At 41.4% G+C, this 17,779-nt stretch overlaps 1 protein-coding gene across 1 annotated transcript in view; it reads right to left on the bottom strand.

Moving 5' to 3' along the window:
• The window catches only part of LOC149302976 (colorectal mutant cancer protein-like), a 133,241-nt gene that overhangs the window by 39,664 nt on the left and 75,798 nt on the right, over positions 1 to 17,779 (bottom strand). Inside the window, exons 4-5 of the mRNA XM_089481729.1 lie at positions 3,058 to 3,171; positions 726 to 868 (exon numbers count right to left, since the gene is read on the bottom strand). Of these exons, the coding sequence (XP_089337855.1) occupies positions 726 to 868; positions 3,058 to 3,171 (257 nt within the window). The remainder of the gene's footprint in view (positions 1 to 725; positions 869 to 3,057; positions 3,172 to 17,779) is intronic.

Below are 17,779 nucleotides of genomic sequence, written 5' to 3'. Positions count from 1 at the left end.
AAGCCCCAATGTTAAAGAGCACATAATGACTGGTTCCCAGTTTGTGAAGAAATTAGAAAACGTGGACAAGTTCCGAACAGTTGTGTTCCCATGGCATTAACCATTATTAACTGGGGTGTTGCCCCTTTTATAAACAAGGGTGTCTGTATTAATACACATTAACCGGTTCACAGAGCCCCATACATTGTGGATTTGCATCTGTTTTACATTATTTAATCATACTCGGTTGTGAAAAGACTTAATAAGCGATGACATGACTAGGCTCATTACAATAAACGCCTTGTACGCCGCACTTCTTTTCCTAAATAGTATAAAGGCATAGTCTGGGTATTAAAAAGCCGGATCTGCCTTACATGGAGACTCCTTTCTTAACACGTGGCCCCGTATACTGAATTGCAGCCAATGATTACTTGTCGGGTCATTTGTGAACATTGTGTTTGTGATAGTAGCAGGTAAGTACGGAACGAATAGCACACGGAGAACATCAATATTCCTTCCAATACGTCTGCGATAAGCTCACTTCATTCAAACAGCTTTATTCTCTGCCCAGTAAACTCATTGCAAGGCGCTTGGATCACAGCACGGTCACTCCAACTAGTTTGGATGCTTCTGCCCAGGTAACAATTACAGATTAATCAAAACACGGTACTGTACAGCACCGCAAGATCGTTATACCCGGAATATGCTTTATTACACGGAGCGCGCCCACCTTATAGCGCGCCCACCTTATAGTGCTCCCCTGCAGCCGGTCAATCTTCTTGTTTAATTCTGCTATGATGCTGTGTAGCTCTGTGATCCGCTCCTCGTAGCGGAGAGTCGTCCTTTCCTGAACATCCTCATGCTCTCTCATCAGGTGGGACTGTTCACACTATGGAAGGACAAATACAGGTTAAAGCGACCAAACTGGGGTTCATTACTTTCGTGTTCACCCTCCTTCCAGTGCTGCAACATAATCCCCCTTAAACCAGCAAAATTACTTAAACACTTCATCTTGAAGCTGAAAATTACTGCAATTAAAAACACATTTACCTCCTTTCATGGCTTATTTGTATATAATCATAGTGCTCTACCACGGTAGCTTACTGTGCAACGTGTGACCTACAAGACATCAGATTTGAGCCAAAATCTGCTCCGGTTTGATCACGACAAGCTCCAGAAATATGGCAATAAAAGCGGTTGATCGCCAAAGCCTGTCTTAAATACTAATAATGACATTGTTTCCATAATTATCATCAGACAGGTCAGTGTGCTATGTAGGGATGACTTATATCAGGCTTTCTAATCAATTTATAACAGACAAAACTTATATGTCTCCCGGATCTCTCCTAAGGGATCAGGTCCTTTACAAATGAAGTCAGTAAGATGAAACTGCAACTCTCCTGCCAACTCCCTTCTTTAGTGAATAAGCCCCAGTATGCAGAGCTGTGGAATATATTTGTTGATTATAAAAGTCTAATTAATTTCAGAGATAATACTGGTGTTCTCCCAAAGTAGCAGCCATTTCGCCCTTCGAAAAAAGGAAACCAATAGGTCAAAATAAAGTGGCCAGCTATACTCTGGTGTATTTTATGTTCTAAGCACACAGCATTCAAGTGAAAATGAATAAGATGACCTAGGGGGCTTCTGAGTGTATTCATCAGGAGCGGGCGCAGAAGAAGAATATAGTTTTCTCATATTTTCGACTGGCTCAGTTTAGTCTGAAGAGGGACCGCAACAATAAAAAGCACAGAGACAGTTTAATATCCGTTTATTATTGGGCATCCAGAAAAAAACGGAGAGAACCGATTCAGGAATGCCATCATTTCTGCTGTAAGCAGCAGGATAAATGACACAAAGTGCCTTTCCATGAGTATACGTATTCAATCAGCAGCACCAAAACAACATCATAACTCAGCCTTCCAAGGCCAGCTGGCAGCAAGCACAGGAAAGTTCAGCCGTTCATCAGATGGAGCCGAAAGAAACGGCTACACCTGCCTCGCGGCTCTCATCCCCGGCCACACACTAAACTTTCCCTGGAAAGAAATGATCGACTCTCCAGCCATCATACGGACCAGGCGTCCCTTTAAAACGAAAGACATCCATTAGGAAATCCATACCTAAAGATCACACAGGGACTCGACATGATGACCTAGAGTAACTTCAAGAAAGTTTTTAGCAATTATTAAAAGCATTGTACGGTGGTAGATAAACAGAACAGCCTTCCATCAGAAGTGGTAGAGGCTAATATAGTGAGGGGATTTAAACATGGATGCAATAGACATAAAGCTATCCTGAGCCTAATCCAAGACCAAGGACTGATAAAGGTCTGAGCGTCTACATCCGGGAAAACGCGCGGAACAGATGGGCTGAATAATGCTTATCTGCAGTGATTCGGTTTCTATGTTGTTAATGATTGAAACTGGAGAAGAAATTGAAGAAAAGCTTTGCAGACTTATAGTCCTCTATAGCCAAGAGTTTATAAATGATTACTATAATCCACCTTTATAACGAAAATGATGACAGTAATGCTCTATATAGCAGAACATCGTCTTTGGGCGTTTCCCGATTCTACATATTGATAACAAAGATAAAGAAATATTACATTCACCAATATAGCTGCACCCCTGTAGGTATTAAAAGTTCTCTACATTTTACACAATAAAAATTTTTCGGGAAAGCACAGCAGGTGGAACGGCACTTTTGAACAAACGGCCCTAATAAAAGCTACTGCCTATGATGATACGCAATAAAAACATCCTCATATCCAACGGATTCCGGAGGTATAAATTAAATGGGCTCGCGTGTCGTTACTACTCACTGCTACGCTGCAAGGTGTAATCCTCAAATACACGTAAAACCTGCCTAGGGAACCATAGGGGAATTTCGGAACTAGAACAGAACGAGCTTCATTACTCATCATACCCGGACCTGTTAGCAAAAGCAAACCAGAAGAAATAAAAAGCAACTAATAGTTAATACTAAATAAAAAGCAAAAATATAATCAGCTGATTAATCGAAGATTGTTTCCAGGTTGACTCCGAGGTGGGAATGCCCCCCTCGTGTGATCATTTCTCCCACCTGTGACTTGGCAAGCTTCTTCTCCAGAACGTCCCGCTCCCGTTCTGTCAGCTGAAGACGTTTGTTTAGCTCCACTATATCTCCTTTTAAAGAAGCCAGGGCTGCTAAATGGAGCTGAAAGAAAGATGGACATCACATCAGGAACCAGAAACTTCAGAAACATATGAGCATCGTAATCATCAAGGATGCAAACCAACATTGAACGAGACACAAAAGGGGAATCGAGAAAGCTAGCCTTTCGAAGCAGCATGAGTTCCTAATAGCTATTGAAGATTTCATGGCAAACATTGATTTAATCTTAACCAACGATCTAATAAAAACAGATTGTCCCGCTGAAAGCAAGCCATGCTTTCCAACACTTTCACTCCCAAAGTGAGGACATTCCAGAGGCATGTATTCAGAATAGGTGTGTCAGCTCAGAGCATGCGCGCCATCATCACAGCTTGGCCTCTAATTCGAGAACAATGCGAGTTCACCGAACTGTATAACCCATCCTCGTGTGCACAGGGCTCCAACCGTACCTTCCTTCTCGGCAACTTCAAGAAGTTCCACACCCAACAAGCAACATCAGAGCGAGCAGCTAATGTCCCAAACCAGAGGTCCACCAAGCGCTCTACTGCTGTTTATACAATCATTCTAGAAGTGGTATTAAAAGGTCACCGTCACGGTTTAAGGTTTATAAAGCAATTCATAATTGCCGTCTATAGTCTGGTACTTTGGTTGCGAGTATGTACGGTAAGAAGGGCTGCGTATGCTGTTGGTATAACAGGTCGTTTCCACTGACAGGTCCACATTAGGGCATTTCAACCACAATTCATTGATCATTTTTTCACGGTTACCATAGATAAATAATAGCACATTAGATGCTGTTAAGGATAAGATGTTTTAGTGCTGCTTTAACGTGTTGCTGAACCGCGAGACATAAATCGCCTGATCCTATGTGAGCCCATCCGCCCGTTTGCTGAAAAACAGCTGGTGAAAGCTTTGCTTGGGTAGCAGGATCATTTCTGACGGCCCGCTGGGGCCTGAGAGCCACGGAATCGTTTTTTTTCCTGGTCATATATCAAATTCAAGTATTGTTGCTGGAATGACCAGCTCGGGCACTTACTGTAGCCATTTGCAGCAATCAGATATTTATTATGAAGCTGCAGGTTATTAAGGTGCTTTAACCGCTAATGCAAAAATGATTTATCAGTTATGCAGGAAAGAGAATCCCAGCCTAGTAAAGACATTCTGCTGAAGACGTCGCATTAGTACGGCACGTTACTGCATAAACGCATTGTGGTCATACGTGAGAAATTTCCAGAGTACGCTATGCGGACCCCCACTTTGAGGTGGGGGGGTTACACGAAGGGACAGGGACAACCATGCATGCAGGTGGGAAGTTCATTACTTGCTTCCGTGGAAAACAAATGTAGAATAGCCCTTTAAGCCGATCCCTCTGTGTTTTGCGTGCCTGGACACCAAATATCTAGAGTTTAGGAAAGTCTTATGTATGAAAAACACAGCAAAGGCCGTCATGCTGGGAGGTGTTATTCCTGGACTGGTATACACTGGTGTGCACTCAAGGTGACTCCGAGCTGTCCCAGACATCACATTTCCCGGTTCACAGGCCTGTGACATACCCAGTGTGCTTTTTCACGCATTCAAAACATTGGCAAGCATTTGAAATGCCTTTTCCATCCAGGTTTATTTCCAAAATCAAATGCTGATGGCCGGAGCCGCTCTGTTATAATCCATTACCAGCAGGGAGATGGCAGCGGAGGACGACGAGAGGGGGGAAAGAAAAAATAACAAGAAGACAAAGTCATAAATGACACCAAAACATACCAAAAAAAAAAAAAGAATGTCTTCATTCGCAAGCTCATTATACATCTTATATATCGCAGGCAATTATTCAGCAAGAATTTCCTACAGCCGAGGATGAATCGACAGAATTAGTTCATTTCCTTTTCTATTGTCAATTACACAACAAAGCCACAAATTCAATGATTTCAACAACTACGTTTCCTGTCTGCATCATGTTGGGACAGTCTGCAACGCACCACAATGTTATATTATTAACAGCTTAACGGCCACAGGACATATTATATTCTAATGATCGTGTGCTGTGTAACCAAAAGTACATGATAGTACGTCTTATGGCAGGGGCGTCCAACATGCGGAACCTCGAGGTGCGGCCCGCGTGAGATCGGCAGCCAGGATCACAAGAGCCCTGCTGCTTACTTGTGGGAGGGTCTATTCTCTGCTCCAGTCCTGCTTCCCCTGTGGGGAGACCGAGGGAGGCCGCGCCCCCCTGCTGAAGTCTGTGAGCGGCATCGAGAGCTGTAGAGCAGGTAAGGGGGTGGGGTAGGTTGTGTGAATGAGTATGTCAGATTGAGGGAATGAATCTGAATGAATGAATTTGTGTGTGTGATAGCATGGATGTGTAAGTGCTGGAACCTAGGCATGATGGGACTGTGTTTGCTGTTAGCAATCACACTTCTATCATGCCAAGTCAGCCAGTACATGCAGAAACCTGACTAGCTGCCCCCCTTGTGTATTGATGCTGCCAGCAGTATAGGGTCTGCACTTACAGCCACCCTGTACCAGCACGTGCTGGCTGATTTGGGATGATAGGAGTGTGCTTGCTAACAGCAATCTGCTAACAGCAATCACAGTCCCATCATGCCTAGGTTCCAGCATTTACTGGTTTCGTGGGTATGAAAAGAGTGTGTTTGCTGTTCGCAATCACACTCCTATCATGCCAAGTCATATTGTTGATTTTTTTTGTCCAATTGTGGTGTGTCACTTTTAATAAAAGTGTGGTTACACACTAAAATTGGACAAAAAATACAATGCCCAGCCAACCAGTACATACTGGAATCTGGGTATGCCTGAGATTGCTGTTAACAATCATAATATATAATTTTTTTGTACAATTTTGGTGTGTAACTTACTTTTATTAAAAGTGTGTGTGGGGGGGGGTCACTTTCAGTTTCGGCTAAGTGAACCCTGAATTTTCGGTTTTGGTCCAGAATTTTCGTTTTAGTACATCCCTAAAATAAATAGAACTATTTTATTTTTACTTATCCAGAATCCTGAATTTGTAGGCCCAGAAATCAGTGAGAGGAAAAGTAAAGGTTTTGTGTCATTTACTTCATTTTAATCTGCATATCTTATTAAAGGCCATATATTCTCTTAGTGAAAAATGAGTGCAGCCCGCGCACGTATACAATTCTGATGAAGTGGCCCACTGCAGAAAAAACTTGGACACCCCTGTCTTATGGTCTCTGATGTTCCTCCATCACTACAATACAGATATATCTGTCTAAGCCGGATTAAGTACTTGGTTCAAGCACCAGTTACACTTAAGTAAAGGGATTCAACAATAGTCCCTTGTGACCTCTGATGACCCCCACCCCACCGATAGTGGATTTCAGGTACAGCAATCAGCCCAAAAGAGCAGAAATACTCGACATTTGTGGGTTTTTTAACTCTCATTAAAGAAATATACAGTAACAGATTCAATCAAACACAATAGCCTAAATTATAGAATTATATACACACACACACACACATATATATATATATATATATAAACTACTCAAAGTATCTCATATCATTCTAATAAAGTTTTTCAATTATGTAAGAGAGTCTGTACAATACACCTTTCAATATAATTTTTTTTTTTTTCTATAAATTGCATTCATTTTTGGGTTAGCTCTTTGTTATTATCTCATTAAGGTAGCATTGGGTAACATCAGTATGTAAATTCTAGGCACCGCGCAGTCACCCGTTAGGGATGATTCCAGAGTTGAAATCTAAAGATTTATGGGGCAGCTGATGAATTGAAGAGGTACAGGGAATTTCACCGACAGTCGCTGAAATAAAATAACTCAAATATCGCAGTCATCTAGCAGATCAGAAGATTGAGAATGAATTAGATGTTACAAAAGGTAGGATCGGTTCAATTTCAGGGACATGAAGAGTTTCAATTGCTTTTACATCACATCCAGAAATGCAATAGCTATTTTTTATTTTTTTTTATAAAGCAATAAGTGACGAACAGAACTAAAGTAGCAGAAAATGCTCCCTAATATAAAGGTTCACCACGAAATGAAATCTAACCATATTTACAGTTAAATAAAACCAAAAAGTGGTGAGATTTCCGGTATAGAACAGGTGTCAATAAGCACTGGATTATGGCCCTATCCGGGTCAAGTTATTGAGCTCACAGTCCTGATGTGGCATTCCTCTGCAGAAATTTCATTCAGGGTGGCTAAAGAGGCATGTCGAAAGGATCCAACACTTGGGTAGCCAGCTCACTAACCTTTCAGCCAACACATTACCTGCTTACTCATGCACATTGAGTTGACTAAATGCTAAACAGACAAGATCTGAACCCGATATAGAGTAGGTTTTGTCTGGAGACCTATAGGCAAAGTAGGCGCCCGCCAAGTAGGTATATAAGGGTAGGGGCTTGTGGGGGTGGAGCCAGGGGGCAGCAAAATTATGTTTTGCCTAGGGTGGCAAAAATCCTTGCACCAGCCCTGTCTGGGAGATACCAGAGAAGTGGCACTCCACAGAGAAGAAGACATATCTTCACATGGAAAACATACATATATATGTCAAATCAGTCTACAAAAGGTATGGATGTGGGGGGCTAGGTAGACATCTTAAAGAAGATGACAACCAGCCAATTGTGTACAAGTGCTACAGCAGTCAGTCACCACAGTTAGTTGCAAGTTCATTACTTTTACCACATAGGACCATACATGGTCTTTATAAATAACTCCCATAGACCCTTTGTCTACAGTACATCTCCCACATGCCCCATGGTAAGTGGGATAGTCCAGATTTTTGAGGCCAAATTCCAGCATTCAGCTTTAATACATCAACAAATGGCTGGACGTGTAAAGTTAGCTGATGTCCAAGACCCCTCCTCTAACCACATCCAACAATGTTGGTCAAGCAACTTTAAAAGTCTTCAAGCATCTGAAACGTTGGGGGTTTGCTACTGTTACAGGAACAAAACTTAGAAAAACAGTAAACACAGGACCAATAACAGTACTAGAAGAAGGGACATGTTTTACAGCAGGACCAGACATATGGCACACTGCCCCACACATTGCTCCATGTGTACACCACCTGCTGAATTTGCCCGACCCTGAGCATAAAAACGCAACATACGGCCTGTTATATCCAACCACACTTGCTTCGTTAGGCAGTGGCCAGCCTTACAGATCAAAGGTCGTCTGGCTGGCCGTGTTTTAGATTAAGTTCTAGGTTTTCACACTGAGAATAGTGAACACAATATACAGCTCATGAATATTATAGCATGCTCAGTAATTTGCAACGGTAAATTCATCGTTAAACATCTAGAGACCATCCTCGGTATTCTGCCATAGAGGAGCCCCGTACCTAGCTGCCAAGCTCGCTATTGACTGGGATAACATGAGTTGACTCAACAGGACCACCTAGGTTGGTTTTTAGATGCAACTGGGATGAAACAGGCCATTGTGTATAGACTGTGTGATCATTTCACCAAACCTGCTTGACTCAACCTGAGAATTCAATAATAGCTGTATTTGGGCATATCTGTGGACGATAATCAGTAGGGCCACACGCCCTATCTCAGTTGGGCCACAATCACAAAACTAGAGAGCTTTCACAATTGATACGCTTTTGCAAAAGTAGCAAAATATATTTTGGACTGGATAAAACAGAGTACAAATCGCCGTCCATTTCTGTCGTGAAATCAATGTTCAGTCAATTCATTCCATTACATGTATAGTTATTGATCTGAAGTCTGCTGCTTATCCTTTAAATGTGGTTAATGGCTTCAAGAAAAAAAAAAAAAAAAAGCTTATTGAAGAGGTTTATTTAATCAGACTTTAATTTGCATAGATCTACATCTTCATAATACTGACATTCAATTACTTCAAGAGCTTCTGTGATCTCTTCCTTCGGTAAGGTTACTGGGCCTTGGTTTTTGATGTAAAATATATCTATAATAAGTAGATTTCTACTGATATAAACATGCAAAGCTATTCTATATCAAGGGATTATTAACAACGTTTCTTTTTATCAAAATGTAAAGATTCTACAGAACATGGAGGTGTTATAACCATTAGTAATTTGGGCAGACTGGATGGGCCAAATGGTTCTTATCTGTCGTCACTTTCTTTGTTTCTAATTTTAATGAAATATATATTCCTCCCAATACTAAGTATAGTATAGTGCATGTGTATTACACATGGGTGCATATTATAACTACGAATGACCAGCATTCTCCAACCCTAAGAGAAACTGATTGGGTTTATTTACTAAAAGAAGAATTGGGAGGAGAATTGTGGTTTCAACTCCCTCCCATGTTTAAGTACTGCCAACACCAGCAATTTTCTACAGCAAGTAGGGTTGAACTCTCCTTGCATTATGTAAAATTCAATGCATATGGAGACACAGAAGAAATCTTACCGATTTAACTATGCATTATACAGGGCTGACCAAGCTCTTTGTGCAGCAGAGGCTCACTGGGCTTGGACCTTCATAATATATGGTAAAGTTGACAACTCTTCCTTTAGTGAATAAACACTACTGTTTGCAGTTATAGCGTCTGACTCTCTTTTGTTTGGCGAGCCTAAGTTACATACTCAGCTATTGGAAGGCAAAGTACCGTACATTTAATAGGTAAAACCTGACCGGGTTACACTAAATGACACCCTAGCAGATGCATAAAATAAATAATCAACCATGTGTACACTAGTATTACCAAGGAGAAAAGGAAGATTTTGGGCATCTGTTCCTTCTGGCCAAAGAAACACTCTTGGGATCTGCAGAGCGTTTCTACGTGATGCCTCTATAGAGGTGCTTTGTTCCTTCCCCTTCCACAATACCACAGTCTGTCCAGAAGGCAAGCAAACCCCAGATACCCCTGCCATTATCCCCCAGCACAGCACCTGAGAATAAGGTGAGATACTTGTTACTGTACAGTGTAGTGGATTCTGCTGGTGTTTACTTCATACGATCCTTTCCTTCTGTATAAAAGTCTACAACGAGGATAATATTAAGACCACAGTCAGCTTTCATGCGCCTCTGTTAAGTAAAAGATATAGGACATGACTTATTGCGAGGTTCTTCACATAACCTTCAATCACGTTGCTTGTACGAGCAGAAAGCTTTACGGGCATTCAGTGCTTTGGATCACTCAGCACAATCTGACAAGGTCTTAAATCCATGTAATGTGTGTTTGACATAAATCTCAGGCCACTGCCACAGGATTATTAATCCTTATAAGAAAGGCACAATAACATAATTTTCTCTTTGTCCCTTTATCTACTCGGAGAACAAGTCTTTCATTCTTGTTAATTGCTCAGCCACAATGTGGGTCAATTCAGAACTGATCTATTGCCCCAGGACTTTACGTATCATCTGCCCATAAAGTCAAAGAACCTCGTGCAGAGTGAGTTTTTACCGTTCCCGCTAATCTTATATTTTATATAATATATATATTACATATATTCTAAAAGGGTGTATGTTACAGAAAGGCTACATTAAATATTTTTTGTATGTAAAATGAGGAGACAACTCCTATAGCTTTTATCTTATATGATGGCTGTATTCCCTACTCTAATAGGTTTCGTCTTACAATGTAGATTTTGACCATCCCGATAAGGCTGTACCTTATAGCATGGCTCTGCCATCCGTTCTCATAATGTTGCACCTAACATCAAAGCACCCATTCTAACAGTGAAGATTCATAGTCCACATAGGTTTCACCCTACGGTTTGGCTCTATTTTGCCTTATTGCAATGCCCTTTTTCATCATTCTTTCGAGTTTATCTTCATTTTGAGAGTTTTTTTTCCTTACAGAACATAATAAATGTTTCCATGTGAACATTGTACACACTGTATTTTGTACTAGATTTTAACTTGCTGTGAGGATAGACCTATCTTACTGTTTATTGTCATGATTGCAGGTACCGGGGCTGGTAGGAGTCTCTGTGCAGGGACACGTTCAGGATCAGGGCAGGCAGGTGTAGGTGCACCTGGATGCAGATGGCTGCCTGTGGCATCTTTAGGCTTCTTCCTAGTCAAAATCTACAGGCATGGAGCAGGGAACTGGCAGAGGATAGGACTGAGGAAACGTCTGGCCAACAGCAGCCAAGTAAGTCTGGGGAAACTGGGTCAGGCGAAACAAGGTCATAGGCGGTAAGGAACAGCAGCACAGTACCGAAGGATAATCCAAATAACAATCACAGTCCAAGCCAAAGGTCGAAATCCTAATGATCACAAACGTGCAAAGGTCAAAAGCAGGAATGTAGTCAGGGTCCAAGGTCAGGGGGTCAAAACCAGGAATACACAGCTCAAGCAATGAACTCTCATAACATCGGGTTCAGGAAGTACAATGCAAGGGAGCCTGGGAGCAACCGTGGTCATAAAGGCCATTAATTGCCGGACGGGCCTCAAGTGTGTCAAGAACCAGGGATAACTGGACAGGGACACAGGAGTGACAGGAATCCCAGTAGGTGCACGGTCTGCCATGCTCAAGGTTACATTTACAGTTTACATTTACAAAAATGGGCATAAACACCACCATTATGTTTACTGACAATAAAGTTGTAACGTAATTATATTAACAAGCCATGATAAATGTGATGGCGACAGCACTAATAGGGAAACAGGATCTCAACAAGTCGGCACAGAGGCTAATAGGTCTGGCAACGTGTCAAGCAGTATTTACTATATCTTACTGAAGTTCTCGTGCCTTCATACATTACAGAGGAGGGGTAACTGAAGCTGAAGGTTTGATCTGAACAGTGATATTCAGACAACTACCTACTTCCATCACATGCTAAGGTTATTTAGGTGGATGGGGATGAAACATAAATGTGAGTTAAACTAGCTCTGGGTTACAATGGCAGCTCTTTGAAAGACCGCAGTTCCCATCCTTCTTTGCAGAGCTGTTTTAAGGGAAACACTACCCTTCCAAAGACTCAGTCAAATTCTGTGCTTAGACAACTGTTATTGAAGTCGTCCATGCTCTGTTGTGCAGACCTGGCTGCCCCATCCCCAAAATCCCTGGTGGCCAGGTGGTTAGCTTAGCAAAGGTAGGGATCGGTCCTGAACTATGAGAATGCATTTTGAACGCTCGTGGAGAAGGTGAAACACACAGCTATGGGTAAAACAGCATCATACATATACACACATGATAAGCTCCCAAGCTGCTGAGCTGGAACTTTGTACAGGTCCAATCCTTTGCCTGAAACAAGTCACAAGTTCTTGTCTCCTTACACAGAGGCACCTGCTTGGCTGATATGTGATGAGATAAATCATGCAGAAAGGAGACCTGTCTAAATATAGCAGTGCGCTGATCCACAATCAAAGTGGCGGCAATGAAACCAATGTATTGGCGCTAACAATCAGACTATGGGGGCATGTAATAAGGGCATGTATGTATTGAATACGGTACTAAACAATGTCTTCTTCATGGCCAGCATCAATCCTGTTGAGAAAAAAGCTAAAAGTCTTCACTCTGGATGAGATTCAACTACAACTACATTTACACCAGTATATAAACTCTGCACCAAGCACGTTTGCTATAGGGAAGGATGAGGGCTAATTTTTTAGTTACTTTAGCAGATGAAAATAGAAGTAAAAAATATAAACACGATTGCTCCTATAAGTCCCGTATTTGCTCGATTATAAGACGACCCTGATTATAAGACGACCCCCCAAAATCTGATTAATTAATGAAAAAAAGAAAAAGCCTGAACATAAGACGACCCTATAGGAAAAAAGTTTTACCAGTAAAAGTTAATTCATGTAAACTATGTGAACAATTGTTTGTTAATAAAAGCTATGATTGAGAAAAATGTTGTTTTTGTTTTTATTTCTTTTTTTTCAACCTGCCCCCCAGTTATGCACATCTTCCCCCAGGCTTGCCACTCTGCCCCAGAAATGCCTTATACCCTCTAAATGCCAATGTGCCCCATGATACGCCTTTTAACCTTCTATATGCCACTGTGTCCCATGATATGCCTTTTGACCCCCCTATGTGCCACTCTGCCTCCAGAATTGCCCTATACCCCTATAGGCCACTCTGGCATTTAGGGGGTTAAAAGGCATATTTTGGGGCAGAGTGGCATATAGGGAGGTATAAGGCATTTCTGGAGGCAGAGTGGCGCATAGAGGGTTAAAAGGCATTTCTGGAGGCAGAGTGGCATTAAGGGGGTTAAAAGGCATTTCACAGAGCACTCTGTCTCCAGAAATGCCTTATGACCCCCCCATCCATCCATTTAACACTCCCTCCCTCTCCCTCCTCCCTTACCGGTGCTTCTGAGTTCCTGGTGCTTAGTCCGGGCAGCATGTAGAGCTGAAGTTGTCTACGTGAATCGCGTAGAGCTCTACGCGCTGCCCAGACTAAGCACCGGGGACTTAGAAGCACCGGTAAGTTGGGGGGGGGATAACACAGGAGGAAGATCCAGGTCCTTATTTGAGGTCTGATTATAAGACGACCCCGATTATAAGACGAGGGGTATTTTTCAGAGCATTTGCTCTGGGAAAAACCTTGTCTTATAATCGGGCAAATACGGTAATCATAATTTTACTTCTAAATATTTTTCTTCCTTTTGCCTCAAGCTCAAAACACGCTCAAGAGATTTTGTGCGCAAGTAAAATCATTCCCCCATACTTGCTAAGCTGTTGCGGGTAATGTACGTGTTCCTGTATTGGTAAGGCTTGCGTTTGCTTTTATAGATATAGCAGAACTGTTATGTTTTCTAAAACATAGTTTTATTCATAGTATTAAAAAATATCTTCTAGGCTGCACATTTTGGAGGCACAGATGCATTTTAAGGTAATTTAACTATGTGTTACCATGTGTGGGTAACTTGTAGCCTTTTAACCGTTGGAGGTTCCTGCTGGATGGGAGCAGGTTGTGTCATACAATGGCATATCCATTCAGTATGTGTTCTTATTTTTATGTCTGTACCCCATGCTATGGCATTATAATTTGGGTTCTAGCCCTTTGAGTAGGTTAGCAGGCATACTGGTTGACAACCGATATGAACTGGTGTACTTTTGTTATTAGGAAGGTTGTTTGGGTTCGTTCAGTTTATCACATTTGCAGTTATGGTGTATACATCCGTTAAACCTCTTCCCTTCGAGAAACACCAGTTTTATAGGATTTGTTACTTTGTGTTGCTCCTTTGCTCCCTCTAGGTTTAAATGATTTGACATTTGCTGGGTAAGCCTTTAACTGCCATTTGGTATCATAACCCATGTCTGCTCCTTTCCCTTTTACTACCTTTCCGTACAACTAGTGGAATCATTCGCCCAAGATTAGCATTCAGATTAGAAATTACAACAGTTTACCAGTACCGCTTCTCACCTTCGTATGAGGGATCTATATTATTCCAGATGCCATAAGACCCTCTGATGTTATTATTACCAAAGTTCCACCTTCAAATTCAGGGAAAAGCCAGAATGTAATCCACTACAGTGAATGGATAAGAATGCAAGGGGCTCAACAGATATTTTGTATCCTATTACATTCATCTAATATCTTGGTTTCAAAAACCTCCACCAACAAAGAATACGGGCAAAAGTAACAATGACATTTTAGAAAGAGCGTCACGTGTGCTTTAAATGTCTTGGCTGGATGAATGAACCCTTGAGCTAGAACACGTACCGGGAGCATCGCAGTCCAGCACCATCTGGAACATGCCAGAAGTAGCCAAGCTTCTGAGCTGCCGGTGGGGTACACAACTAAGAGAGTCTTTTTCTGTCGGCGCCAGCAGTGTATGGCTTTGGGGTTATCTGCTGCCGAGTGACAGACAGGGGGAGGCACAAACCTAATTAGTCCTGCAGAAACGTGAAGATGGTTTCGAACGCTGTATATTTATACAGTCACATATCTGTGCTTTCTTAAAGGGACCCTGTTACCTAACCAGTGCAGGCAAAACACAGCGATCTATAGACAGAAGTGTAACGAGTGTAATGAGGAATAATACTTTGCACATTGTGAGAAATGACCAATTAATGTCTATTGATAATGTTCTGTCTACTCATCTGTTAACAGTTCAGATACAGCAAGGTATAGATAGTGTGCAATTCTCCCAGTGTAAACTCGATTAGGGGTCCCTTTAATCACTGAATTAAAGTAGGAACGGTCCTTTAACAAGGTTGCCTTCTTGGCTACGGAGTCAGGATACAGGACTGCACTTGAGCGTCTCTGCACCCTGCAAGCTCTCCAGGCTCCTTGTGTAGTAAAAAGGTAATAATTTTTCTTGTTTGCCTTAATAACTTACTTTTTATGACATTCCCTTTAAAAGAATAATACTATAAAGATTTGACATGTATCACTACCTATGCTATACTGTAAAGATATATGATCCTGTAAGGGTCCAGAAAGCAACTAAATAAAATACAAGGTTTGCAATACCACAATTGTTGGAATAAATAACAAGCATTTTAGAATCACTTCCACAGATCTCAGGATCTCTTCTTCCAAATTGGACATAGGTGGACAATATATACGGTATACTACTTGAATCATTGTAATAAGGGTCTCAGGGAACATCTGTTCTCCTTATATTTTAGTGCCAAGTGATCAAAAAGCAGTGTTTCGAGACGTTGAGAGTTAAATCTAAACATGGTCTTTGGTTATAGCCTAACTGGGAGATACGGGGAACTAATCAGTCACAAAATGGCAAGCACCTCATCATTTTACACGCAGTCAAATGTTGTTCCAAGCCGCACCGCACACTGTGCCACAAACCAATTATTTGCCGCACTGTACTGATTAAATCGCTACTTTGCTTTCAATGAACATCTGGGCTGCAAGTCAATACACACATAGTACGTCTCCGCTCATCGGATCGGCTCATGCCTACGGGGCACTGATTACAAGCAGCAATCACGCCAATGTTACCAGCGCCGACATCGAGACAGCGGCACAACCGCCGGAACGGGAAACACTACAGGATCCAGCTGATGCACCTGGGCCCAGGAACAAAAAAACAATATATCGCTGTTCTACTTATTGGGCTGCATTTAACCCCTTAACGACCTTTGCCGGTTCAGGACCGTCGCAAAACGGTCACTTAATGACCTTCGACGGTCCTGAACCGTCAAAAAATTGAATAAGCTTAGAAAGTGATCAACGATCACTTTCTTTGCTTAAACGGCGTTACTGTAATGCCTCGACGTCGAGGCATTCAGTAACGCCGAGATCGGCATCAAGGGCCATGTCTGGCCCCTCCACGGGGCGTCAACATCCGCCATACATTGTATGGCGGCGGACAACCGTTTTAAAAGCGTTTAGGAGGCGATCAACGATCACCTGCTAAACTTCAATGGTGTCGCTGGAATGCCTCGATCAGGAGGTATTCATCGACACAAAACACTTACCCCAGGACTGTGATCTTCACCATCCGCAAGATGGCGGCCGCCCTGTAAAAAAATAATAAAGTTGAAAAAGTTCACTAGATGGTCTCCAGGCCCTCTAGAGAACTCTGGCTCCACTTGCAGGTTGAATACAGGTACTGCATTCAACCATGCAAGTCAATGGAGCCCAGCTTTCTAATCACAATGTGATTAGTAAAATATATAAAAAAAAAAAAATGGAAAAAAATGCTTAAAAAAAAAAGTGCTAACATTTAAAAATAATTATGCAGCGATGTCACCAGAGGAACCATCCAGTACCAGCAAAATGTGTAAAATAAATAAATAAATAAAAATGTAAAAAAAAAATTAAATAAAGTTTATTATTTTGAGCAAGTGCTAAAGTTTCTAAAAAAAAATCTCAACATACAAAGAGTTAAATTAGACACCCCTTGGTTATTTGAAGTGCTTTTATTTTAATAAAAAATGGCTTGATGGGGTAAATTGGAGTGGCCGGGCTCAAAGATAAGGCATAGGTACAGACGGACCAAAATAGAGAAAAAAAGCGCACTTCACATGTGGGATTTTAAATCTCAAACAACCCGACAAACCCATGCATGTAGGGTATCACTGCACTCGGGAGATGTTGCTGAACACACATTGGGGGGTTGTTTGATAGTGACGCATACCAGGAGCTATGAATTCATTCATGAAGTACAATTTGTGTGGGAAAAAAAAATAAAAAAAAAATTTTTGGGAAAGGCAGGTGGTAGAATCTCATGCATAAAGGGTTAAAATACCAGCATTTGAAATACTTTGTGGTGTCTAGTTTTCAAAAATATATGGTTTGATGGGGTAAATTGAAGTAGTCGGCTTCAAAGATGTTCCAAAGAAGATATAGAGGCAGAATGACCAAATGACTACCTGAATTACGCATGTCCCAAAAGTAGGCTTTTACCAGCCAAACAATCCGACAAACCTATGCATGTGGGGTATCACCATACTCATGAGATGTTGCTGAACACATATTGGAGTGTTTGACAGTGACATATACCAGGACCTTTATATTTATAACTAAATTACAATTCGTTTAAAAAAAAAAAAGTTAAAAAATTACTATTACAAAGTTTGACAAAGTGTGGTTGTATAATTAGTGCATGGAAAGGGTTAAAATACCAGCATTTGAAATACCCTGGGGTGTCTGGTTTTCAAAAATATATGGTTTGATGGGGATTAATTGAGTTAACCGGCTTCAAAGATGTTCCAAAGAGGAGATGGAGGCAGAATTACCAGATTTGGAAAAAAAGGTTTGGAAATCATAAAAATGCTACTTGTACTTATTGTCCAATAACTT

Source organism: Sceloporus occidentalis, unplaced genomic scaffold (genome assembly GCF_023333645.1).
Source record: "Sceloporus occidentalis isolate IW3139 unplaced genomic scaffold, rSceOcc1.0.p SCAF_16, whole genome shotgun sequence".
NCBI classification, from domain to species: domain Eukaryota; kingdom Metazoa; phylum Chordata; class Lepidosauria; order Squamata; family Phrynosomatidae; genus Sceloporus; species Sceloporus occidentalis.
This window is presented reverse-complemented; position numbering and strand designations above follow the sequence as displayed.